The 27329-nt window shown below is 34.7% G+C and overlaps 1 protein-coding gene across 1 annotated transcript in view; it reads left to right on the forward strand.

The window, feature by feature from the left end:
• The first annotated feature begins 305 nt into the window (after positions 1–305).
• The window catches only part of LOC105219292 (hemicentin-1), a 59270-nt gene continuing 32246 nt past the window's right edge, over positions 306–27329 (forward strand). Inside the window, exons 1-4 of the mRNA XM_054227668.1 lie at positions 306–1247; positions 13227–13298; positions 19646–19743; positions 24358–24565. Of these exons, the coding sequence (XP_054083643.1) occupies positions 755–1247; positions 13227–13298; positions 19646–19743; positions 24358–24565 (871 nt within the window). The 5' untranslated portion in view covers positions 306–754. The remainder of the gene's footprint in view (positions 1248–13226; positions 13299–19645; positions 19744–24357; positions 24566–27329) is intronic.

The following is a 27329-nucleotide window of genomic DNA, read 5'->3' on the forward strand; positions in this document are numbered from 1 at the left end:
TTTATCATAGATTGTGTACCTATTGATACCGTGATCAATTTCGTGAGTCACTTTACATTGTTTGCTAAATCTGATATATATATTGCCTTTGAAATCTGTGATTACGAAAAGTTTGATTAAGAAAATTGAGATATTAGTCCTTATACAAAGGAGTATTTCATTTATAAATTATAAAATTAAACTAAAAACTAATAACAAAATAGAATATTATGCCATAACCGATAGTTGAGTATACAAATTTATATAAAACCAACATTTTTCAATTTAATTATTCTAACTAACAGTTTTTATTTACTTTCAGATTCCGAGAAATCGTGAGAGATAGTTAAATGAATATACTTCGAGAGTGAAAATGAAATCGAATTTCTATAGCAATCGAAATATGATGAAAAAAAACAACAAATAATAAAATGTTTACCATAGAAAGAGTGTAAATCATAAGCCCACAGTTACATATAATTTTTTTTTCCATTATTAAAATAATAAATATTGCAAGGTGCTGTGAAATGAAAATTAAATAGTTCATATATGTTTCCATAAATACAGAAGCTAATTCCCCATTAAGAAGCAATTTTAATATATTACAAGCCAATATATAGAACGACTGAATATACTATATATACATACCAATAATTGCAATGGTTGTGCCACTAATAGCGCTAACGCGCAAATTATGCCAAACATTATAAAATACGCGCGGAACAACGCATAATTTTAGGCGCATTAAGAGCCGTGCAACGTAACAAAAATCGGAATGACCCACATAAAATTGACCGCGACGCAGCGCAGAATGCGAACAATGTGCACCAAAGCGAGCGGAACGACAGTGAGAATCGCCAAAAGAACGAGAACAACAACAGCGATAACCACTGCCAACAGGATAGCGCCACCAACGCACAGAATGCGAATGAAACGGAAGAGTAAAATACCGGAAATTTCATTGCTAATTGCGGCAATTTGGATTAACAGCTTCTGTTCGTGGCCTAGCGATGGCGGTGGAAGTGGTGTTGGTCCTCTGCCATTTGCCTACTGCGCGCACATGACCGCAACAGCTGGTGTTGCCACCGGACACACGTTCACCATCGAAATGCGCGGCCCCGATCACTACGACGAAGGTCGCAGAGCCGGCGACGGAAGCAGTAGTAGTGTGGAAAATATGGAAACGCATGGCTTTGGTCATGATGGTGGTGGCGCCACTGGTATGCTAGAGGAATCGGAGGAGCGCGATCATATTGCCCATCATTTTGGTGAGTTAACATGCCCAAAAGTAGTATTATAAATTTGACATGAACACTATTTGCATGGCATATGAGCTAAAGCGCAAATTAACATGTTTAGCTGTGCGGAAGCAAGTGAGATTATTTGAGGCGGATATTTGCGCTTTTGTCAGATATTTGGTATCACATAAGCGCCCGCATTTTGCCATTTTTGGTGTGGTTTTTGCGGTTGTTTATTCGTTGCTCACTTTTTGTTGGCTACTAGATGGTTGTTATTGCTTCGGTTAAGCGGTTTTGCCACAGATTAATGGTATCTGAATTTAGCCCCTTTTTGATATATTTTTCATGAGCTGAGAGAGGAGCGAGTAGAGAATTCACTAATATTCGGTAACGGCGGAATGACGCCTGTTTTTGGGGAATTTCAAAATAACTGCAGGATGAATTGTTTGAAAACATTACTTACATTTTTTTTAAATTTTCACGAATAGTTTTTATTTTGTTCAATTTTATTCGCTCTAAATCGAACACAAGCTTCATCAAAAATTACAAGCGAAAGCATTGTTATGGCAACACATTTTCCGACATTTTTCTCGGAATTAAAATTTCCATGCAAATTTTTCGAATGTGCATGATTTTGTTCACTTGTCCGCCAATTTTTGCTATCTCCACAGGCGACAGCAAACTAATTACAATTAATCAACTTAAACGCGTGGGCGTATAGCCGAATAAAGCAAAAGAGTGAACCATGAAATTGTAACAATTACAAATTCCGCTGCGGCACGTGGAAACGATGGCAAGCACATCGTCATATATATGTGCGTGTGTTATAGCTGCATAAAAGGTTGCAGCGAAATGTGAATCATAAAAGAACAAAAAAGTGCTATAAAAAAGTAGTGCTAAAATCTGCTGAATAAAATTTAAATTTAGTAAAATTTTGGTTTGAAAAATGCCTGCAACCTATTTCAATGTCCTATCAAAATGGCTAGTCGGCTGGTTGCTCAACAATGGTGTTAATGTATTCAATGATTTATATTTACAAAAAACGAGATCGTATACTTTTCAGGGCCATTTTAGGTCACTAGATAACGATTGAATAACTTTGAGAATAGCAACTCTGAATATTTAGTTATATCGACGAAAACATTCTTTAAAGAGTTTGCTACGAGTTTATGTAAAATATGAAAATATCGGAAGTTTTTCTTCAATATTTGACATTTTTATATCTACGGTGTTTACTTATACATTTTTCCTGATATAAACTTCGATATATGTACATTCTATCAAATAAGTACCCGGAAATTTGAAATAAAACACAAACAACTTATCAATCATCTAAATTTATTATATCCCCTTCAAAATAGGCCCCTCCTGAGGCAATACACTTCTTCCAACGAACAATCCATTCATCGAAATACTTTTTAAAGCTATATTTCGGATTGAATTTACTTATTCTCGTTACGAATTGGTTTTGATGTCTTCAATGCTCTCAAAACGGGTCCCACGAAGTGGTAATTTGAGATTTGGAAACAGGAAAAAGTCACACGGGGTCATATCTGGAGAGTACGGTGGTTGTTCAATGATATATGTTGAATTTTTGTTCAAAAACTCGTTCACAATGATCGCCTTGTGTGATTCACTTTTTGAAGAAAATTCAGATCTTTTGGCACCGTCTTTCCGCATACCCAAGGCATCAACATATGACGAACGGTCTCATGAGACAGTCCATTATTTGGGCTATCTCTCGCAAACTATAATGACGATTTTTGAGCACCATTTCCTTTATTATGTCGACGTTTTCTTCAGCTGAAGCAGTCGAAGGCCGTCCTGAACGTGGCAAATCGTTCGCTTCTTCTCGCCGCTCTTTGAACAATTTATACCTATCGTATACTTGAGTTTTCGACATGGTTGAATCACCAAATGTTTTTTTCAACATTTCCAACGTTTTGTCACAAGAAATCCCGTTTAAAACACATAATTTCACACAAACTCTTTGTTCAATATTTTTATCCATAGTAAAAATCGCAACGCACACAAAAGGTTGACTTGTTCTTATTGACGCCGCAAACAAACTAAATGACACATACCAATAAAAATTGACAGAATAGTGGCTGACAGTTGTACCAACCTGAGAACAAAAATTTTGAAATATTCACAGCGGGAAATTTTAAATTGAGAATTTCCGGGTACTTATTTGACAGAATTTTCATGCATTCTAACCATTCCACTCTGATAAAAGAAAAGGCTTCAAACTTCTAAGTAGCCATGACTATCGATCAGTTGGCGACACGCAGATAAAAATAAAAATGCATTGGCTGAAATAAAGTCTCTACCGTGAGTCAAACTCAAGCGCGAAGGCCAGCCATGGCAAAAGCATTGCAGTGCAACTTAAAAAGTTCAAACTTTACTCAGCAGCGAAAAAAAGTAGAAAGTACCATTTAATTTATGAGATGCTTTATTTCATATCTCTAAATGGTTTATCAGTATATCATATTAAATGCAATTACGAGTGAGACGCAGACATAGATATGAGCACATATAATGGAAGCCAACCTAGTTGCTTCGATTAAATATTTTATAATGCCGGCTTAGGTGCGGTCTTTACTTTTCTTTACAATTAACCACCAAATTCATCTATAAATTGCAGTTTCCATTGCCATACCAACGCTTTGGTTTATTTTAAACGTCAATTTTGAATCTTCTTCGGTATTAACGATTGCTTTTATAGCAGTTCAACCAAGTAAAGTCATTTCTCTTACTTGTTACTGTTTTGCTATTGTATTGCCTCTCTCTTTCTTGTGTTCCACCTCTTATATTTTATTTTGCTGCTCATTGCTTGTTTTAGTAAACAATACTGGAAATTGAAGCTTACAGTTCATTAAATTGGTCCCACTGGAAGACTGAGTTTTTCTTAACAAAATAAAATGAAGTAAATTGTGTGAATTAAGTGTGGTGGTTTTTGAATTTAAAACTTCTCATGAAAACCTGTAGAAAGTATACGAAAGATACTAAAAGCGAAATAAATAAATAATTAGTCGAGTTAACTATCATGAACATCCATATTATTTTCCCAATTAGTAATTGCATTCCAAGTTTAGATTTGTAATAAATTGGAAACACTATTGGTGATATATATGACAGCATATCCTCATCCATTCGTATCGTATTCAAAAGGTGGAATACGCAATTAAGTATTCAAATTTCTTCAACAGGAAAAGAACCAATTACAAAATAAAATATTTGACAGTTGTAAACAAAGCATGAATAATACAATTTAAATTTCTTCGAAAAATTTGTATTTGTTTTTTTATTTATATATGATGATAAATGTGATTTTTTCACTTCTGTTGACACAATTTAAAATTTCTGCTCTCGCTTGTTTACACAATTTAAAGCATGCACCTTTGCCAGCACAAATAAAGCAATATTAAAACTAACAAAATTTGCAGAACAGAGCATAGCAGATTTGTAAAATAAAAATAAATAAAGCTCAATAAATAAGAGGAGAAGACAGGTGCAAGGTGGTCCGCGATTAAGTAATAAATCAACACGATTCCACTTTTTCTGTATAAAAAATTTATGCAGAAAAAACAGAAAAAAAGCCAGAAAGCTTTGTGAGGGGATTGCGAGAATATCACGTTGACAACATATAAGCAACGTGCTTCAGGTAGTTATGTCTACAAATATGCAGAAGCCGACAAAGTATGAGGAATTGGATTGGGATTCTACAGATATATTTTACTTATATACAAATAAAGCAAGTCTCTGCTATCCAAATACGATAGCTGACTTAAAAGTTCGCATACAAAAGTGTGCATGTTTATAACGACCAATAATTCGAGCTGCTCTTGCATTATTTAATGTTATTAGTGAAAGCTGATGTACCGTTTCTCCCCTTCTCGTTGCCATAAGAAAATTTACTTATTTTTCTGGTAGAATTGTTGTCTCCTTCCCGTGCCTGTCAATTTTAACTACAATTTTTTACATTTTGCCATATTTAATATTTATTTATTTTCAATGTTGTATTGTTATTATAATTTCAAGAAAAATAATAAATAAGAAGTCTGTGTTTTTGAAAAAGTCATTCATTCATATTTCTCAATCTGCAATGCGCCACTCCACTAATGATGTATATACAAAAAACATTGTAGCAGGCAATGTGGGAATCTCAAAGTCTACTGCAGAAAATAACAAAAGCACAAATTAATCATCAATCAGCTGCGCTACGGCAGAGTCGTCATGATGAGATTTACTCTACATTTATATATAGATATTTACTCTACAACAAAATTCACGAAATTATCATCAATGCAGTCTACTGATTGGCATTGCTGCCGGCCTGCTATTCAATGATTTCTCTTGTGGTTGTGCAAATGCGGTTGAATTTCCTGTTTTCATTTAGCACACACAAATATTTGGAGAATTTGGCATTATTTCGGTTTCATTGGAAAGTAAAAAATAGACAAACTGCTGAATTGAAATAAGAAACCGAGAAGTCTTACTTTTATTGTAGCTGCTGCTTCTCAGTAGCTTCCTCTTCTTCTTCTTCTTCTGTCTCTACGCATTTGTCATGCTTCGTTGGTTTCTGCGTAACTTTTGCGTCTGCAAAACAGTTTTTCCTCACAGTTTACGACAATAATAAGTACTTATTGGCCTTTTTTCATTCAGTTCTTACAATCATAACAGTATACTCGTAAGCATGCACGTGTTTGTCTGTAATATTCTTTATTATGCTGTTTCGTTCTTCCTGTTTTCCTGCAGTTGTTTCTGTTATAAATTTGTTTCTGTTTCTGTTTCTGCTTCTTCTCCCAACTGCTATTCGATACATTTCACTTTCCAAAAGTGTAGCATACTTTTAGGTAGCTACAACGAAATATGATACAATAAATACATCTGCTTTAAATTGAACTTCTAGCTTTGTGGCAGCTGTTCAAGTATGTGGTTGTATTGTTGCTGTTGTTGTAGAGGAGAATTATTCGCTTTGGTTTTTGGCTTTTTACATTTTTGGTTGATAGCAGTAGCACTACATATCAATATCAAATTGTATGTGCTTTTCGCTTTTTCATGCGCTGCAACAGCTACTGCTGTCATTGTGGCATCTGCTATTTATTATTGTTTATTTTCGTTTATTCGTTGTTTTTATTTTCTACCAACGATTTGTTAGTTCCACCTTTAATATTTCTATGGCGCTTTTTCAGCATTATTAACACTTATTTGACACATTTGTTTTGATACACGAAAGTGTCGTTTTTTTTATATAGGTTAGAGTTCACACACCTGATATTTTGTATTTATTCTTCGTTTTAGTATAACTTAAAATTTGTATGCTCATTATAAATCGTTTTAATATTTTCTCAAAACCACATATTATTCAGTATTAACACATTACCGCCCGTTATAAACGATTTGATGCCGGAATAAGTGTACCAAGTTCCATTAAGATATCTCAATTTTTATTAAAGGTAATGTTTGAACGGACAGACGGACAGGCAGACGGACGGAGAGACAACCGGATTTCGAATTCACTCGTAATTTATATATAAATAACCCCATATCTTCTATTTCTGGATGATACAAGCAACCGTTAAAACTATAATAATCTGTACAACATGTTGCGAGAGTATACAAAAATACTCTTGTAGAATTTAAATCAGACTATTGCAGTTGTTGTTGTTTCACTTTTGTCCTCTTGATATGCCAAAAGCTGTAATTATACTAATAGAAATATAGCATGCTTTTAGGCGATTAGCCAATTACCAACACCATTAACATGTTTGAACTTCACTTAACTGCATATCAGGACTTATATGTTGACTTGTGTATTTAGCCCACTCCCTACAGTTAATTTTTCAAAACATTAGTTATTGCGATTGAAATACATATATTTTAGTGAATAATTGTTGTTTTGTTCACTGGGGATGTGGTTTCGGTGTTGTTGTCGATAAGTACTTATTGAAATGAAAATTTATTTTATTACATGAAAGGACAGCGAAATTTTAGTAGCTTTATCTATGAGATTATTGTATTTATATTATTTATTGTTCGATAGTAATTATACTCTCGCAACATGTTGCAAAGAGAGTAATATAGTTTTGTTCACATAACGGTTGTTTGTAACACCTAAAACTAAACGAGTTAGATATAGAGTCATATATACCAAAGTGATCAGGGTGACGAGTGGAGTTCAAATCTGAATGTCTGTCTGTCCGTCCGTCCGTCTGTGCAAGCTGTAACTTGAGTTCCTTGTAACACGTGTTCCTTGGCACCAAAGGAAGGTTGCTTTCGAAAATGAGTTAAATCGGACCACTGCCACGCCCACAAAATGGTGAAAACCGAAAACACATAAAGTGCCATAACTAAGCCATAAATAAAGCTATGAAAACAAAATTTGGTACAAAGGATCGCACTATGAAGGGGCATATTTGGATGTACTTTTTTGGATAAGTGGGCGTGGCCCCGCCCCCTACTAAGTTTTTTGTACATATCTCGTAAACTGCTTGAGCTATATCAACCAAACTTTCTGGAATCGGACCATAACCACGCCAACCTCCCATACAAAGGTTATATTGTAAACTACTAAAACAGCTTTAATTCAGTAAGGAAAAACACCACAAATGTTAGATTTCATGGTAAAGATGGCTTAGAAGGGCTACACTCAAATTGGTATAAAATTTTTTAAATGGGCGTGGCTTCGCCCCCTTATGTGTCAAAAACCATATCTCCGAAACTACTCGACCAATTTTAACAAAATTCAGTTTGTAACAATGTTTTGGCATCCTGATGGTACAGCTTGAAAATTGGCCAAATCGTATTACAACTACGCCCACTTCCCATATAACAATTTTATAATCGAACTGATTCTTTCACCTTAGATAATGTAAATGGAGATATCGGAACAAAATTTTATAAACTATATACGTATAAACTATACCCGTATATAGCATTGACATTAATCGGTCTATAACTTTGCAGGTACCGAATATGAGGATCTCAGTACCTATGACGGTAATATCCAAGATATCTCATTGAAATGCAAAGGGCACATTTTTCATCAAATATTAATAGGTTTTCTCCCATCTTATTTCTTTTACCTTAGAATACATTTAATTTATGAATTTATTGAATTTATGCTACCAAATATAATTGTATCCATTCTCGGTTTCGCCGAATCACGATTATTGATTTCCTTTGCATCATTTGTATACTCTAGCAGCAAGTTGCACATAATATAATAGTTGTGTCCACCTAGCGGTTGTTTGTAACACTGAAATCAGTATCTAACGTTTCAAGACCCCAGATATCGAATGAGGACTTTAGTGCCCATGGCTATTTTTTCCTGAAAATATCCTAAATATATACAAGCTAATTTTTATACTCTCGCAACAAATGTTGCTAAAGAGAGTATTAAAGTTTTGTTCACATAACGGTTGTTTGTAACACCCAAAACTAAACGAGTTAGATATAGGGTTATATATACCAATGTGATCAGGGTGAAGAGTGGAGTTCAAATCCGAATGTCTGTCTGTCCGTCCGTCCGTCTGTGCAAGCTGTAACTTGAGTAAAAATTAAGTTATCTTGATTTCTTGGCACCATAGGAAGGTTGCTTTCGAAAATGAGCAAAATCGGACCACTGCCACGCCCACAAAATGGCGAAAACCGAAAACACATAAAGTGCCATAACTAAGCCATAAATAAAGCTATGGAAATAAAATTTGGTATGAAGGATCGCACTATGAACGGGCATATTTGAATGCAATTTTTTTGGGGAAGTGGGCGTGGCCCCGCCCCCTACTAAGTTTTTTGTACATATCTCGCAAACCAATAGAGCTATATAAACCAAACTTTATGCAGTCTTTTTTTTAGCCACTTCCTAATACAGTCTAAAAATGAAAGAAGTCGGATCATAACCACGCCCACCTCCCATACAAAAGTTAGGTTGAAAATTACTAAAAGTGGGTTAACTCACTAACGAAAAACGTCAGAAACACTAAATTTCACATAAGAAATGGCAGAAGGAAGCTGCACTCAGATTTTTTTACAAAATGGAAAATGGGCGTGGCGTCGCCCACTTATGGGTCAAAAACCATATCTCAGGAACTACTCAACCGATTTCAATGAATCTTGGTTTGTAATAGTTTCCTTTCATCCCAATGATATGTTGTGAAAATATGCCAAATCGCTTCACAACCACGCCTACTTCCTATATACCAGAACTTTGAAGACGATCTGAATCGTTTACTTTACAATATATAAAGTAAGTACTAGTGAAGATATCGGTGCAGAACTATGCACAAATACTATGTTAATAGTGTGGTCAAGGCCCCCTATATCGAACATGAGGACTCGGTGCTTCTAACCTAACATTAGGGTTTCCAACTTTCAATGGACTTTATACAATATATATGACGAATATGTGGGTCAAATTGTGTATTATATAATAGCCCTTCCTTACTTGTTTTCAACTATTTTAGCTCTGAAATGTGCAATGTGTAGGTCTCGCCTTATTATATTAGTACATATTTCCAAAAACTTAATTTATCAATCTAAACTTATTATTTCGACTTTATTTAATTTACACTATAGTATTAATTAATTGCAGTATTTTTTCATTTATAAACACTGGTATATTGGTAATAGATGTATTCCTATTGGTGAATTTTTTTTAACTATATTATCGACATTATATTCTAGTGGTACAGTACAAAAATAGATATTCCAATAGATTATTTATTTAGAACATTCGGCTATTGACTTAGCTAATAGAATTTTCACACAGCCAAATTAATTGATAAATTAAAATTTTGATTGGGAAACCAGTTTTTGTCCTTTATACTGCCGGCTACTCGATAACCGATCAGCTGTTATATATTTTTATACTCTCGCAACAAAAGTTGCTAAGAGAGTATTATAGTTTTTTTTCACCAAGAAATAAAAGAGTTAGATATGGGGTTATATATATATAGATGATCAGGATGACGAATGGAGTTCCGGATGTCTGTCCGTCCGTCTGTCTGTCCGTGCAAGCGATAACTTGAGTAAAAATTAATGAAACTTGGAACACATGTTCCTTGGAACGTTAGTGGGTTTTCGAAATGTTCGCAAAATCGGACCATTGCCACACCCACAAAATGGCGAAAACCAAAAACACATAAAGTGGCATAACTAAGCTATAAATAAACTTATAACAGTAAAATATGGAATAAAGATCGCACTAGGAAGGGGCATATTTGGAGGTAATTTTGTTGAAAAAGTGGGCGTTGCCCCGCCCCCAAATCGGATATTTGTATATATCTCGTAAACCAATGAAGCTATATAAACCAAACTTTCTGCAGTCGTACCCCACCACACACCACGAAAATAGTTGAATTACTAAAAGTGCGTTAACTTACTAACGAAAAACGTTAGAAACACTAAATTGTACAGAAGAAATAGCAGAAGTATGCTGCACTCAGATTTTTTACAAAATGGAAAATGGGCGTGGCATCGCCGACTTATAGGTCAAAAACCATATCTCAGGAACTACTCGGTCGATTCGAATGAAATTCAATATGTAATAAAATTTTCTTGACACCCTGATGACACGTGTGGAAAATGGAAATCGACTCACAATCACGCCTACTTACCATATGACTCAATTTTGAATTCCATCTGATTCCTTCACTTTATAATATATACATAAGAAACCAAAGAATTGTACACAAATACTATATATGATCTGTGGCATCACTTGTGAAAAAGTTGTCGAAATCGGACTACAACTTTTCAAAGCCCCGGATATCGAATATGTTGAACTCAGCGCCTAAGGATTAATTTTAACTGAAAATATAGGTAAATCTCTTAGATAATTTAATGTAGTTCAGAGGAAATTGTTTTCTTCTAATATTGTTCTGTTCCAAAAATTATTAAAATCGGGTCATAACATCTCCTAGATCCCATATACCTGATTATAGGTTTTTCAAAAATACGGTGGGCTTTATTCCGCATATATGTATTGGTTAATATGTGAGATATCTTCGCAAAATTAAGTGAGCGTGTAGTCTTGGATATAGTGTAGCTTGCTGGTGAAAATGAATGAAATCGGTTCAGGAATTATCTCAGCCCTCATATACTATATATGACGATTTTCGTTATTCTATTGAGCTGTATGCCGAATTTATGTAAATTTGTGTGTTATGTAAATAAAATGTCTTCAATAAATTGCGAGAGTATAAAATGTTCGATTGCATCCGAACTTAGCCCTTCCTTACTTGTTGTTTTTGCTTTTCATAAGAAGCTGGTACGTTTCATCAGCTGATTGTATTTTCTCTATATCCACAGCTATTATTTCCAGCAGGGACATCTACCACAGAGTAATATTAATGATACAATTTTGTTCAGAGCAATTTTGTTCCTGAGACCTCCAAAAACGCGAAAACTATTTCCGACAAAAATTTATTAGATTTATTTCTTTGAGAAGTGAAAGACTTTTTCAAATATTTTATTGTACAATTTTTACATAGCAATTATAGTAATAAATTAAGTTTAGCTAGATTTACTCATGAAAAGTAATACTACTATATAGTTGCTTATATATGGAAGATTGTTAAAATTAATATCTGCAAATATCAGCCTCGTTGAATATCTTACTTAAATTCATATTTTATTTGTAAGCACTTCAATTTGAAGACTAATGAGGCAGCGCATATTTTGGAGCAGCTCATGTGTACATAATTTCTACAAAATGGCACAGCTGCTTAGCTGCCAAAATGAAAACTAACAGTCATATTTCACGCAAGAGTTTGCGTGCAGCGCGAATGCAACTACAATCTGCTATCGAACCAAGTCAGAAATTTTTTTTTGCATGTGGTAGAGGTGTGTCCAGTAGCGGTTATATCCAGGAATTTCGGAAAAATGTAAGGATAGCAATATCGGTCGGTGATTTTTAGTGACGGAAATTCGTATGGCGTTACCCCTTTATGTATGCAATCTATGTGCACTCATTGCTAACGCATATATTTGCATTCTACTCAACTATTCGAAACATTAGCCGTTGTACAATCTTCTTCTGCGTAACAGCAGTATTTCCAGTGATAGTAAACCCGAGAGTTGGTTGGGGCGCCTTGGGGTATGCAAACATATATATATGATAGCAGTGCGTGCAATATTTGTTGGTTTACATGGGTTCATATGCGGAAAGTGCAGCGTGAAATAAAATGTATTACCTAGCAATTGCGACAACAACACCAACAATAGCCATTTTACTAGAAGCATCACAAAAAGAGGAAAACACGCCGCATTCGCATCTGTGTTATGCACAATGTTTTGCTTATACATTCGACTCCATTTGTAAGGTTGAACCAGCAAGTGGCACGTTTGTTTTGTGTGTTTTGCTTCACACGACACCCCAACCGTCTTTATTGCATCCCTGTCACTGCGAGCATTTTCGCCTCCATTCGTGACTATAGTTACGAGTATACATTTGCTACTGGCTGATATGAGTGGCAGTAAGCTAAATGTATCCATTGAAGCATGGCAAAGCCGCTGAAATAGCTATAGGGTGTTGTTCACGAGTGTATGTTCAATGTTTTTTTTTAATTCTTATTTCTGCTATCTTTTCTATACACGTTTGTCCTAAATATAGATGATATTCTTAATAAACTTGTACTAAAAATTGATAGAAAATATTTTGTTAAACTGAGAAATTTTCCATTGCTTTAGCTTGATACTTACAACTAAAGTAAAAAAGAAGATCGTGTCTCATTCTATTCTACAGAATTTAAATAAATGTTTAATACGAATTCACTAATAAATATCCTTTTATATTTCTTCAATTTCATGGTATTTGATCGACGTCATCAACTGGGACAACTGCTACCTTCTTTGTAAATAAATCGTATAAACTTGCGGCTTAACTTCAATATTCACCTTAAAATTGCCTGTTTATGACAACTAATATATGGCCTCGCCACGATGCTGCTGTCATGACTTGACTGATTTAAATTCACCCCACATTGCTGAATGTATACGTCATAGAAATGAAAAATCAAGAAGAAATGCTAGATGATATTCGAGATGATGCAGCTGGGAATTTCATACCTGAAAAAGGTGAGTTAAATATAATAAACAGGAGCAAAAAAATAAAATATTTCATAAAATTAAAAAAAAAATATCATGAAAAAAAATTTATTTTGCAACATATCTAGGAGTATATTTCTGACGTCACTTAAATTTATATTTATCATTAAAAAATAATGATGATGAATAACGAAATTTTTAAAGAAAAATAATAAATACTATGAAAATGTGGCGTCATTTCCCAGCGAGTCCTTGGAAAAAGGTGCCTATGCGTTGACAACATATCTTCATAAAGGATCTTCTTAAGTTAAAATAGTAAAAGTAACACACAGGGTTTTTGGTATTAGATTCAAGTGTGGTGTTTTAGACATGTGGCTTTCAAGAATAAATAAAATACATATAATTTAATTTTTTTACAAAGAATTATTTTTTATTATTTTTTATTAGGCGAATTTTCGACCACCTCTTGCAGCAATTAGGGCTGTACCACAAAAACCTTTTTTTGGAGTAAGTTCATGTTCATTTTGAAATGGCACATAACCAAACTGTGTATAAATTAAGTAGCAGCTGTCAAAAAAACCAACTACGAAAAATTTATTGCCGCATTGAAAACAACACGTCAGAAAAAACTGGTTAGTCGGAAAAAAAAATTCAATTAGATTTTAGACAGATCTTTTTTCGGAAAAAATTATCGCTGATTATACTGTTTTAAAACCACAGCATGCCTACGAAAAAGTATTTTCCTTTTTACCAAGTGATACTTCCACATAAATTTATTTATTTGTTTTACTTACTTCGTTTGCGTTTTCAGTCACGGTATTAACTTACTGCTGTGTACTGAAATAATTTTCTATATACATACAGTTATATAATGAGAGAAAATAGGCACAACATTGAAAGTGGCGTGCTGTGTGTTTCCAATGTTGCCTGCTAACGCTCTGCTATAATAACGAAGCAACAACGCTGACAGGTAAATTCGCGTGTTGATTTATCCGACAGCAGGCAGTCAGCGAGGCAGTTAAGGTGGCTTAATCATTGTATCCGATTAGTATGTGCTTATGTGTATAAGTCGCGCTTGAATAGATTATTTTCAAAATTTCCTATGTGTTCACAGTGTGCCATTTAATATGACAATACACATACCAAAACACGTATATATTGAAATATATTATATAACAAGTAAGGAATGGCTAAGTTCGGGTGTAACCGAACATTTTATACTCTCACAATTTATTTATTTAACTTTATTTATATTATATAATACACAATTTGACCCACATATTCGTCATATATATTGTATAAAGCCCATTGGAAGTTGGAAACCCTAATATTAGGTTAGAAGCACCGAGGTCCTCATGCTCGATATATGGGGCCCTAAAAACCTATGGTCCGATTTCGGCGATTTTTAGAATGGGGCTGCCACACTATTAACATAGTATTTGTGCAAAGTTCTGCTCCGATATCTTCACTAGTGCTTACTTTATATATTGTAAAGTAAACGATTCAGATTGTCTTCAAAGTTCTGGTATATGGGAAGTAGGCGTGGTTGTGAAGCGATTTCGCAACATATCATTGGGATGTAAGGAAACTATTACAAACCAAGTTTCATTGAAATCGGTCGAGTAGTTCCTGAGATATGGTTTTTGACCCATAAGTGGGCGACGCCACGCCCATTTTCCATTTTGTAAAAAAAACTGCCATTTCTTATGTGAAATTTAGTGTTTCTGACGTTTTTCGTTAATGAGTTATCCCACTTTTAGTAATTTTCAACCTAACTTTTGTATGGGAGGTGGGCGTGGTTATGATCCGATTTCCTCCATTTTTGGATTACATTAGGAAGTGGCTAAAAAAACGACTGCAGAAAGTTTGGTTTATATAGCTTTATTGGTTTGCGAGATATGTATAAAAAACTTAGTAGGGGGCGGGGCCACGCCCACTTCCCCAAAAAATAGCTTTATTTATGGCTTAGTTATGGTACGTTATGTGTTTTCGGTTTCGGTGTCGGTTTTCGCCATTTTGTGGACGTGGCAGTGGTCCGATTTTGCTCGTTTTCGAAAGCAACCTTCCTACTGTGCCAAGAAATAAGTGTGCCAAGATATCTTAATTTTTACTCTAGTTACAGCTTGCACAGACGGGCTGACGGACGGACAGACAGACATTCGGATTTCAACTCCACTCTTCACCCTGATCACTTTGGTATATATAACCCTATATCTAACTCGTTTAGTTTTGGGTGTTACAAACAACCATTATGTGAACAAAACTATAATACTCACTTTAGCAACTTTTGTTGCGAGAGTATAAAAATGTGTAATTTGATTTGTTTTCATTTGAATAACTGTAAAGATATAATATGAAAGGAAATAAACACAAAGTGTTTAAAATGGATTTCCATCTTGTTTTTAATGCAATTACCTCTCAAAACTAGTTCGAACTTAGTAAGAACTTCATCATGCTCATATGTAAGTCCTTATATGAAAGTATAAAGCCTTACTTAAGAAGTTTAATTGTTCTCCTTTTCAAACTAGTTCCACATTGTTTCAGTTTAATACGAAAAATAAATTATGCTACAGTTTTCTTATCCGACCTGTTTCAGAAGATTGAAAAGTAATTTCTCGTTTTTTTTTTTTTTTTGAGTTAGCCAACAAAATCGAAATATTTTTCATCGAATAGGCTTATTGAGAATATTATTATTAAGTACAGAATGTAGTTATTAAAAGTGAAATATATGAATATAATTTACCTTTTCTTCTTAATTCCACAATGTCTAAAATTTTTCGGTGAAGTTTATATACAGATGCTATATGGACGCAAAGCTAAATTTTAAAATTTTCGAAAAAAACTCAGAACTTTAATATTTGGAAAATCTGACTATCGCTCTTATATCATCAGAAACATAAGCTTGGCCGAAAAATGCTGTATTACACCAGTCAAATATATACTTTATTGGTAACTCACTTTTCAATTTAATCCAGTCCAAACATCCTGACATTTCACTAAGTATGTGTCAACATTGTCAACTCTACCTAAACAAGTGATTATTATCGTTTACATGCTGCCTGACAAGTGGCTTAGAAAATAAAATTTGACTTAGTCTTAGTCACACATCAAATGTCTACAAAAGCACATCTGGCTAAAAATATATAAATAAACAACAGTTTTGTACACAGTACACAGCAATACAAATCACTTCTAATCTGCACAAATTGATAAACATTTCCAAAGAATCCTTAGCACCTACACACATATCTATATATTTGCGCCATACAACTTGAACGTGTCATGTATCAACTGTTGTCAGAGCAATAATCGCAGTAATAACAAGAACAACAAATATAAAAATGCTGCTTAGCCAGTTAGTGAGTAGCTTATTTCGTTGCTGTATTTTTCTTGTTGACAATGACAAGAACAACAACTCAAATTCTCATGTGCCGCAAATCAATCGCTTGGAAAAGTTGTTATCCCTTGAAAGGCAATAGATAAAATTATGTTTAGCTTGTCAACTAGAGGTGAATGTGACAATAAATGGGTAAACAAATATGCTCATGAAGCTCTCATGTCATTTCTCAGATAATAATTTAAGAGTTTTATTTTTGCAATGACAAATCCAATGACATCAAAAAGTTAATTTTCATTTTTTATGTGAATTTCGGATTTCAAGTAATTAGAACACATGATTAGTGGAACAGTTTTAAGTTGTCGATACATAGTTTTCTATGTGACAAATATATTTTAAAGCAACAGCCCAAGCTTGTAAATATAATACCTACCACTTGCGGTCGTGTGAAAACCATACCAATTAATATCAGAAAAATACTTCACATCAAACTTTTGGTATCAAATCGAGAAATGAAGACATTTGACAGCACAAACAGTACAAACAGTGAACAAACACATAAACCGAAACATTTTTCCCGCCTATTATACGTATGTACGTAGCCATTTGTATTGTCACTTTGTCTGTGACTGCACGCTGACAATCATTTACAAATGACTGTACTTTATCTTATCGTAAGCCTTTACGCTTTCGTAAATCACTTTTCACTCTTATCGTCAACTCTTCTACCACCAGCATTGCTTTTGCAGACTTTCGCAATACTCAGCGTACAACTCAGGCTTTTCGCTGCCAAGCTTTGCGCATATATTCAAGCTTGTATGTATATAAAGTTGTGTGTGCTTGTATCCTTGGTGTTGTGCGCTCACGTGGTCTATCATTCGCATGGGTTGACAAATGTGTACACATGTTTTTGTGGTATATTTAACGGATGTATGTAAGATTTATCTCTACGCGCTGACATTGCTACGGTGATGTTATGCAAAACATACAATGAGACAGAGTACTTTTAGTCGGTGACACCACGTACACCTTAAAGTGTTTGTCTGTGTTTTCAGCAATTTTTGTGCAAAGTAGTGTGGACTTAAAAGTCACGGAGTTAAATGCTTGTTAAATTTTCAGCATCACTATCCCGTGAATATCCACAAAAAGTTTTGTTATGATTATTGCAAAATCCCTCACGTGTCAGTCCGAATTGTCAATCCGCTGAATTGTTTTCTAATTTAATCGAGCGATTCATTCTTAACTTATTTTTAATAAAAAATATTTTTTAGGAAATGAAGGCAATAAATGTCATTAAGGAGGTATACCAGTGTAACCCAAGAAAAATTATGCGATTTTCGTGAATTTTGTTAAAAGAAAGTACTCGGTCGAGTATTTTGAAGTTGCTTGCACATAACATGGTATATTTTTAGCTATTTTAATTTTCTATTACAAAAATATTGGAAAATAACGGCGTTATATGCTGTCTTTGGAGGTGCCAAAAAAAAAAGATCCCAAACTGCTGACATAATTGCGTTCGAATGCCTACCTGAAACAAAAAAAATCAAACCCGTTATTAAAGTTGAAGGTATTTCCTATACCCTACTGATCTACGGTTTTTGACACATATCAAAAATTAACAAAATGGCGTAATTCAGATATAAATTTCGTGTTTTTAGGTAAAAATTACAGTATTTTTAATGCCATATTGACAACCTTAAACAAATCAAATAGATCAGGTCATTTTATAGTAAATATATTCATTCAATAATACTCAGTATGAATTTGAAGTCGATCGGTCAAATTTTGGTTAAGTTATGATGTCAACAATTTTGAGGAATTGGCGTTTAAAATTTCGGTTATATATATTTTAACCTGCCAGCGGTCGCTATTTAGAACGCTGCCATTCAAAAACTAGTCAAGATACGACCTTAACGCATTCACAGGATATTTTTGAAAATATAAACTATCGAAAAACAAGTAAGGAATTGCTAAGTTCGGGTGTAACCGAACATTTAATGCTCTCGAAATTTATTTATTTAATTTCATTAATATAACACACACTTTGACCCACATATTCGGCATATATATGGTATAAAGTCCATTGAAGGTTTGAAAACCCTAATATTTAGTATATGGGAGTTAGGTGAAGTTATGACCCGATTTCACGTATTTCAGGCACATAGACATATTATTAAAAGAAAGATATTCCCTCCGAATTTCTTCAAAATATCTGAGAGACTTACCATATATTTTCGGTAAAAAAAAATCAGAAGCACTTTGGTCTTATGTTCGATATATAGTGCCTTTAACATTTATGGTCCGATTTCGACGATTTTTAGAAGGGCGATGCCACACTTTAAATACAGTATTTGTGCAAAGTTCTGTTCCGATATCTTCACTAGTAATTAGTTTACATATTGTAAAGTAAACAATTCGGATCGTCTTCAAAGTTCTGGTATATCGGAAGTAGGCGTGGTTGTGAACCGATTTGGCCTATTTCCCAACATTTCATTGGGATGCAACGAAAATATTGCACACCGGATTTCATTGAAATTGGTCGAGTAGTTTCGGAGACATGGTTTTTGACCCATAAGTGGTCGGAACCACGCTCATTTAAAATTTTGTATACCTTTTTGAGTGCAGGTCTTCTGTACCTTCTTTATAATGAAATTTTAGGTTTCTGTTGGTTTTCCTTACTGAATGATAGCATTTTTAGTAGTTTTCAACATAACCTTTGTATGGGAGGAGGGCGTGGTTATAATCAGATTTCCTCCATTTTTGGACTATATAAGGAAATGCCTAAAGAAAACGACTCCTGAGTTTCGTTAATATACCGTTAGTAGTTTACGAGATATATACAAAAAACTTAGTAGGGGCGGTGGGCCACGTTTTTCGGTTATCGCCATTTTGTGGGCGTGGCAGTGGTCCGATTCCGCCCATCTTCGAACTTAACCTTCTTATGGTGCCAAGGAACACGTGTTCCAAGTTTAATTTTGTTTGAGAGCCTAAATGTATGCTTTTAACTAAGACAATATTTTCTTTTCTCATTCACTTCTAGATTTACCAAAATTTGGCGAACCTTTACAAAATGTCACCATACCAGTGGGACGAGAGGCGGTAATGCAATGTGTTGTCGATAATCTGCAGACCTACAAAGTAAGTCGTTAAAAAAATAAAATCACAAATATATATATATACATACACTTCAGATGCTTATGCTTCAATACAAACTGAGAATCACTTATCTGTTCATCGCTGAAAAAACTACATAAACAAATCATTTTATTGGCACTCCGAAAACTATGACACAAATTACACACTCGAATGATTTTCGCTTTCAAGAAAGTTAAATACTTAGGCACTCACTTAGTAGATGACTGCAGGCATTTTTACCTTTCAATGTAGCAAACAAGAATCCGCTGTAGGTTGCTGTGGTTGTGGGAAATCACTTTTAACCACAACCATTTTCCTTTACTCAACTTAGCCTCGCTCTCAGCCATATGCAATAAGGCTGCTGTAGATTGTTTGAATAGTGCGATTTGTCTGTATTTGGGCAGGCGAAAAAATGTTTGCTTTTCTGAGACCTTTTTTCAGACGGAAGCCGAAATCCCCAAAAATAAAAAAGACCACAAATATTCAGACACAACCAACAGTCGCCTATTCATATGATATTTGCTTTTATATTTTCCGCTTAATGCGCACTTGGTTATCGTTAATCAGTCTTCAAACTTTATATCAAATCATGTTACTATTCTTATATATTTATGATCGAATATAACCAATTGATATATGCATATGTAAAGCTCTTTTTGTGCGTTCTAAGTATATGGCAAAGAAATATTTTGGAAAAAGAAGTATAGTAACTATTATCCAATAATATATTCACCAAATCAAGAGACTCTGCAAGGCCACACACTTTAGCATTCATGATTATAGGTTTTGCTATGCCCTGTAGCCAGTTAAACACTTTGACAGAAGCGTCAGTTATTTCCGCTGGCTCATCCACATTAGCCTAACAAAAGTCTTTACAATTCATACATGCAAACTCGCTTAACTCATCTAATACAGTTGTTGCGTGTATATGTGTTTCATGTGATGATATGGGCATTATGAACTTCCTAATCCATTTTGTAACTATTACCATTTTATTTCACACACAAACCTGCCTTTCCTTTGTAGTTGTTGCCGCCCAAATGTTCACTCTCAGCACTTACACTTTTCACCTTTGTATAACGCCCACACATAATCACATTTTACTTGACACGCATGTAAGTGATTCATATTATGCGCTCCTTAAACGCCTGTGTGTATGCCATAAAGTCTTTTCAACTTGTCATGATATCAGCAAATCATACGCAACACCCGTCAGTAACGAGCGTGATATTGTTACGATTATTATTATTATTATTGCGGCAAGGCGAGAAAGTTAGTTTGCCTCAACAATGTTGAGAAAGTGAATAAGTTTATTTTTTGCCGTCTACACTTTCGTAGCATTTTTCCTTTCACGTTGTCTGCTTATGCAATGAGGGTTGGAATATAAATTTTCGTCAGCATAAATTGTAAGTTTTCTCTTTTGCGTAGTTGCGTATAGTTTGGTTGGATAAATTGGGTTTGAAGCACTGAGTTACTGCAAAAAAGCACATATGTATTTATATACTTGGCATTTCAAAAAGAATTATGTATGAGCAACTATATTTCTTTGCCACAGAAAATAAAGTTGTAAAGTTCATAATTTTTTGTACGAGAAGTTTTAATGGCAGTTGAATTTAATATACTAAATTAAATAGTTTGAGCATTAAAGTGAAATGGGTTTAAGTTGTCTTTAGCACCTCACCTCTCAAAGTTTCATATGAATCTCCACAAGTTGTGGTCAAATGAGCATTTACTATATTTCCTCTAAGAATTTTTTGAGATGTACATTCTTTAAAAAAAGCATAAAATTCTTATCTCAACTTTCACAATCAAAAATTTTTAATATCATCCTAATATCATTTTCGCACAGCAGCTAATTGATCAATTAACCATCCTTTACTCGATTAAAGCGCTGGTTTAGATCGATTTACCATACAAAAAAAAAATCTAATTTTTCTACATTATTTTTATACTCTCGCAACAAATGTCCGTCCGTCTGTGCAAGCTGTAACTTGAGTAAATATTAAGATATCTTGATGAAACTTGGCACAATTAGACCATAGGAAGGTTGCTTTCGAAAATGAAAAAATCGGACCACTGCCACGCCCACAAAATGGCGAAAATCGAAAACACATAAAGTGCCATAACTAAGCCATAAATAAAGCTATGGAAATAAAATTTGGTATGAAGGATCGCACTATGAAGGGGCATATTTGGATGTAATTTTTTTGGGGAGGTGGGCGTGGCCCCGCCCCCTACTAAGTTTTTTGTACATATCTCGCAAACCAATAGAGCTATATAAACCAAACTTTCTTCAGTCGTTTTTTTTTTAGCCACTTCCTAATACAGTCCAAAAATGAAAGAAATCGGATCATAACCACGCCCACCTCCCATACAAAAGTTAGGTTGAAAATTACTAAAAGTGGGTTAACTCGCTAACGAAAAACGTCAGAAACACTAAATTTCCCATAAGAAATGGCTGATCAAAGCTGCACTCATATTTTTTTACAAAATGGAAAATGGGCGTGTCGTCGCCCACTTATGGGTTAAAACCATATCTCAGGAACTACTCGACCGATTTCAATGATACTTGGTTTGTAATAGTTTCCTTACATCCCAATGATATGTTGTGAAAATAGGCCAAATCGCTTCACAACCACGCCTACTTAATACATACCGGAACTTTGAAGATAATCTGAATCGTTTACTTTACATACAATATATAAAGTAATCACTAGTGAAGATATCGGTGCAGAACTTTGCATAAATACTATGTTAATAGTGTGGCAGCACCATTCTAAAATTCACCGAAATCGGACCATAGGTTTTTAAGGCCCCATATATCGAACACGAGGACCTGGGTGCTTCTAACCTAATATTATGGTTTCCAACTTTCAATGGACTTTATACAATATATATGACGAATATGTGGGTCAAATTGTGTATTATATAATATAAATAAAGTTAAATAAATAAATTGCGAGAGTATAAAATGTTCGGTTACACCCGAACTTAGCCCTTCCTTAGTTGTTTGATTGAATTTTAATTGACTTGAAAATGAAATGCAACTCTTCGTCAAAGAACGTATATGTGATCACAGTTGTTCAATTAATTTGGCTGTGTGAAAAGGCTTTTATAGCAGTGCGAAAGCAAAACACTGGTTTCTCAATTAAACTTTTAATTGAACAATTAATTATGCTGTGCCTTTGTTGTTCACGCTACTCGACGGTAGATGTCGCTACTGGATATAAATAATAAAATAGCGATCAGCTGACGAAAGTTCTTATGAAAAGCAGAAACAAAAATGTGTAACAGCTGATTGATTATCGAGTAGCCGGCAGTGCGAAGCGCAAAAACTGTTTTTTTTTTTCAAATAAAATATTAATTGATTAATTAATTTTGCTCTGCGAAAAGCCTATTACCTATTTCCAAAAATAAAGATATGTGAAATTATAAAATGCAGTGAAGTGTAAATAAAACCTTTAAAATTGAAAATAATCGAAAATTAAATTGTTTATTGCAGTTCGAAGGGCAAAAACTGGTTTCTCAATTAAAATTTTAATTGATCAATTAATTTAGCTGTGCTAAAAGAGCAAAGTTTTGGCGAAATATGATTTTAAATCAGAAGAATTCGTGGGTTGTCTATGCAAGTAAACAAACACAAACAATCTTTCCTGATCCATATATGTGCTGCATTAAACTTTTAAAGAATACGTTAAACAAGACATATTCGCATTAAAGTACATATTTCTGACTTTTTTTTTTTTGTTTTTTTGTCAACTAAATTTCTGTACTCTAATATATTTATACCTTGGCACAACATTTCAATAGGCCAATTCTTCATAGAGTCATATAAATATTTAATTCTTACTCCTAAATACACAGGTTAGACTACAAATAGGTTAAACTGCTAACAAACATTCCCTAATACGTGCGTGACCTTTTGATAGCACGCAAATAATGCAAAACAAACGTATCCAAATTATTGCCTAGAAATTTCTAGTTATACATAGTATATGTTTACATATAACAACATACTAATCGTACACTAGAACTAAACCATTCATCTTAATAAACCAGTTCGACTCCATTATTGGCTTCATCCCACAAAAAACCTATCGAACTTTACCTTCACTAATTCATGCGTGATCCAACAATGGCCATAAGCAATCAAGCGAATATAGAGATTTATAAATAAAGCCATATAGAGAACAATATATGTTTGTATATCTATCTGCAGGCACCGATAAACACGGCTCAACAAATTGTGAAACTCTTAAACTAAAGGTTAACAAATGATTTTCATATGAATTTTCTTCTCTATTTCCTTTTACACATGTGCTGCGGAACTTCATGGAAAATTCAACACAACTACAATCACGTCGAATAAATAAACAAACATGTTGGTTGCACGCATGTCTACCTTCACTCACCTATGAAAATGGAAACGCACGCAAACAAATAAACAAAAAATAAACTAATGAATGAACGTGTATGCGGCATACCATACTAAATGATAATATGAAAATGAATGGGTTGTGCCGAACGGGTTGACACGTCTCTCATTATGAATACGCATACACACACACTAAAACCTTCGTGTGCTATATACCCGTAATTATTTCATCTACTATGTAGATTGCGTGGCTACGCGTCGATACACAAACAATACTAACAATACAAAATCACGTTATAACGAAAAATCATCGTATGAGCATAACTCACTCGGAGAAACGTGCTTGGATATTGCGGATACGTGATGTCAAGGAAGCGGATAAAGGCTGGTATATGTGTCAGATCAATACGGATCCGATGAAGAGTCAAGTTGGTTACCTGGATGTTGTGGGTGAGTAAGACATGCTTTTTTGAGTCGAATTAATTATATAAGCCAATAAGACATTACTTTAGTGCTCATAAGCAGCAATTACTTTGTCAATATGTTCCTCGTTGAGCTTTAAGCTAAGTGATATAATGTACAAATCGAAATAACTATATGTAATTATTTAGTTATAACGATTTGTTGAAGCTCTGACAATCATGCGCTTAAACTTATGTTATATCATTCGTCATTACAGAAAAATACTCAAATCGATAAGTTTATAGGAATTTAAATTATATAATGGGTCGAATCTTACTAGTTCGCAACTACTCATTCTACACTGCTATTGATTTACTAGTAATTCTTTGTATAATCTCCTATTTAGAAAAATTTACCCTTTATGTATTTTATGTTAAAACTTTCCTTCGGAGTGGAGGTCTCCCTCTTCCTCGGCTTCCAATAGCGGGTACTGCATCGAATACTTTCAGAGGTGGAGCACTTTCATCCATTCGAATAACATGACCTAGCCAGCGTAGTCGCTGTTTTTTTATTCGCTGGACTATGTCTATGTCGTCGAATAAAACATTCTGCGTAGGATTTCCAGGCTGACATTGTTATTGCTGTTAATTCGGGTTCTACTGGATTATCTACAACTTCAAAGTTATGACTGTCAAAAGTGACGTGGGAGCCAAGATGTGAATGCGCTGACTGTTTGTTTGACGACAGGAGATATTTCGTCTTGTCCTCGTTCACCACCAGACCCATACGCTTCGCTTCCTTATCCAGTCTGGAAAAAGCAGAACTAACGGCACGGGTGTTGCCTCCGATGATATCGATATCATCGGCGTACGCCAGTATCTGTACACTCTTATTCAAAATTGTACCTTCTCTATTTAGCTCTGCAGCTCGTATAATTTTCTCCAGCATCAGGTTAAAGACATCACACGAGAGTGAGTCACCTTGTCTGAAACCTCGTCTAGTATCGAACGGCTCGGAGAGGTCCTTCCCAATCATGACGGAGCTTTTTGTGTTGCTCAACGTCAGCTTACACAGCCGTATTAGTTTTGCGGGGATACCAAATTCAGACATCGCGGCATAAAGGCAGCTCCTTTTCGTGCTGTCGAAAGCAGCTTTAAAATCAACAAAGAGATGGTGTGTGTCGATCCTATTTTCATGGGTCTTCTCCAAAATTTGGCGCATGGTGAATATCTGGTCTGTTGTTGATTTTCCAGGTCTAAAGCCACACTGATAAGGTCCAATCAGTTTATTGACGGTGGGCTTTAGTCTTTCACACAGTACGCTCGACAGAACCTTATACGCGATGTTGAGGAGGCTTATGGCACGGTAATTGGGGCAAATTGTGGGGTCTCCCTTTTTGTGTATTGGGCAGAGTACACTGAGATTCCAATCGTCAGGCATGCTTTCTTCCGACCATATTCTGCAAAGAAGCTGATGCAAGCACCTTATTAGCTCTTCGCCGCCGTATTTGAATAGCTCGGCCGGTAATCCATCGGCCCCCGCCGCCTTATTGTTCTTTAAGCGGTTAATTGCTATTCGCTATACCTATACTACTATTATAAGGAGGAAAGATTTGTATGTATGTTTGCAATGAATAAACTCAAAAACTACTATGAAAAATTCTTACAGCATTGGAAAGCTACATTCACCCCGAGTAACATAGGCTATATTTATTGCTAGAGCTTGAAAGAATTAGGTATCCTTATTAAAAGTTAACTAACATAATTCAAAGCGTAAAATAAGTGCCCTAATGCGCTGCGGATATCATTGATGATGGAAACAAGGCAGTTTAACTAGATCTCAAATTTCTGGAAATAGTCCCCAGGCGAGGATATCAAAAAGACTCCGTGACAAAGAATCTTATTTTGAAACTGAAAATCGTCATGCAAGTCATTCTCTTCGCATCGCAATTACGTGCCAAAGGGTAGAGGAACAAAATTTGGCTTGCGTGTCGGGTAAGGAGCGTATTAGAAATATACAAACTCGCACTAATGAGTCGAACTCTGAGCGTTTCCAACGCCTTCATAATCAGAGAGAAAGACAACGGACATTTCAGACTAAAGACCGTAATCAAGTTTTAGCTCATTACAAAAAAAAATTAAATTTCATGTTCGAATTTTCCTCATTTTGCTTTTTTTATACAACCCTATGCAAGTGAATATGTGTAAAAACATATAACTTTTGAAATGTTTGTTTAAACCAGTGCGAAGCCGGAAATTAAATTATTTCTATGAACAATTACTCACACCAAATTTCGTGAAGATATGTAGTAAAATGCGGAAGTTTTCCATACAAGCCATTGATTCCGAACGTTCAGTTTGTATGGCAGTTTGTATGTGCAGCTTCTTGAAGAGAAAATAACATCTGTAAAATTTCAAAACGATATTCTAAAAACTGAAGGACTAGTTCGTATATATACAGACGGACAGACAGACGGACATGGCTATGTCGACTCAGCTTAACATACTGATCATTTATATATATACTTTATATGGTCTCCGACGCTTCCTTCTGGGTGTTACAAACATCGTGACAAACTTAATATACCCTGTCTGTTCAGGGAATAAAAATTGGAACACACATGAGGTTAAGCACATAAGTAAATGTATAATATTTCTGTAATGAATATGTGTGCTAATGTGCGTTAAATTCAGCAATTGTGGAGATAAAAGTTGCTTGCGCAAGCGAAACGTATCAAATAGTGTTAGTTCAGCTTTAGGTAACATGGCGTGCAACATGAATGTATGCGTGTAAATAAAGCATGCTTTTAGCT

This window comes from Zeugodacus cucurbitae, chromosome 3 (assembly GCF_028554725.1).
Source record: "Zeugodacus cucurbitae isolate PBARC_wt_2022May chromosome 3, idZeuCucr1.2, whole genome shotgun sequence".
In the NCBI taxonomy this organism is placed as follows: Eukaryota; Metazoa; Arthropoda; class Insecta; order Diptera; family Tephritidae; genus Zeugodacus; species Zeugodacus cucurbitae.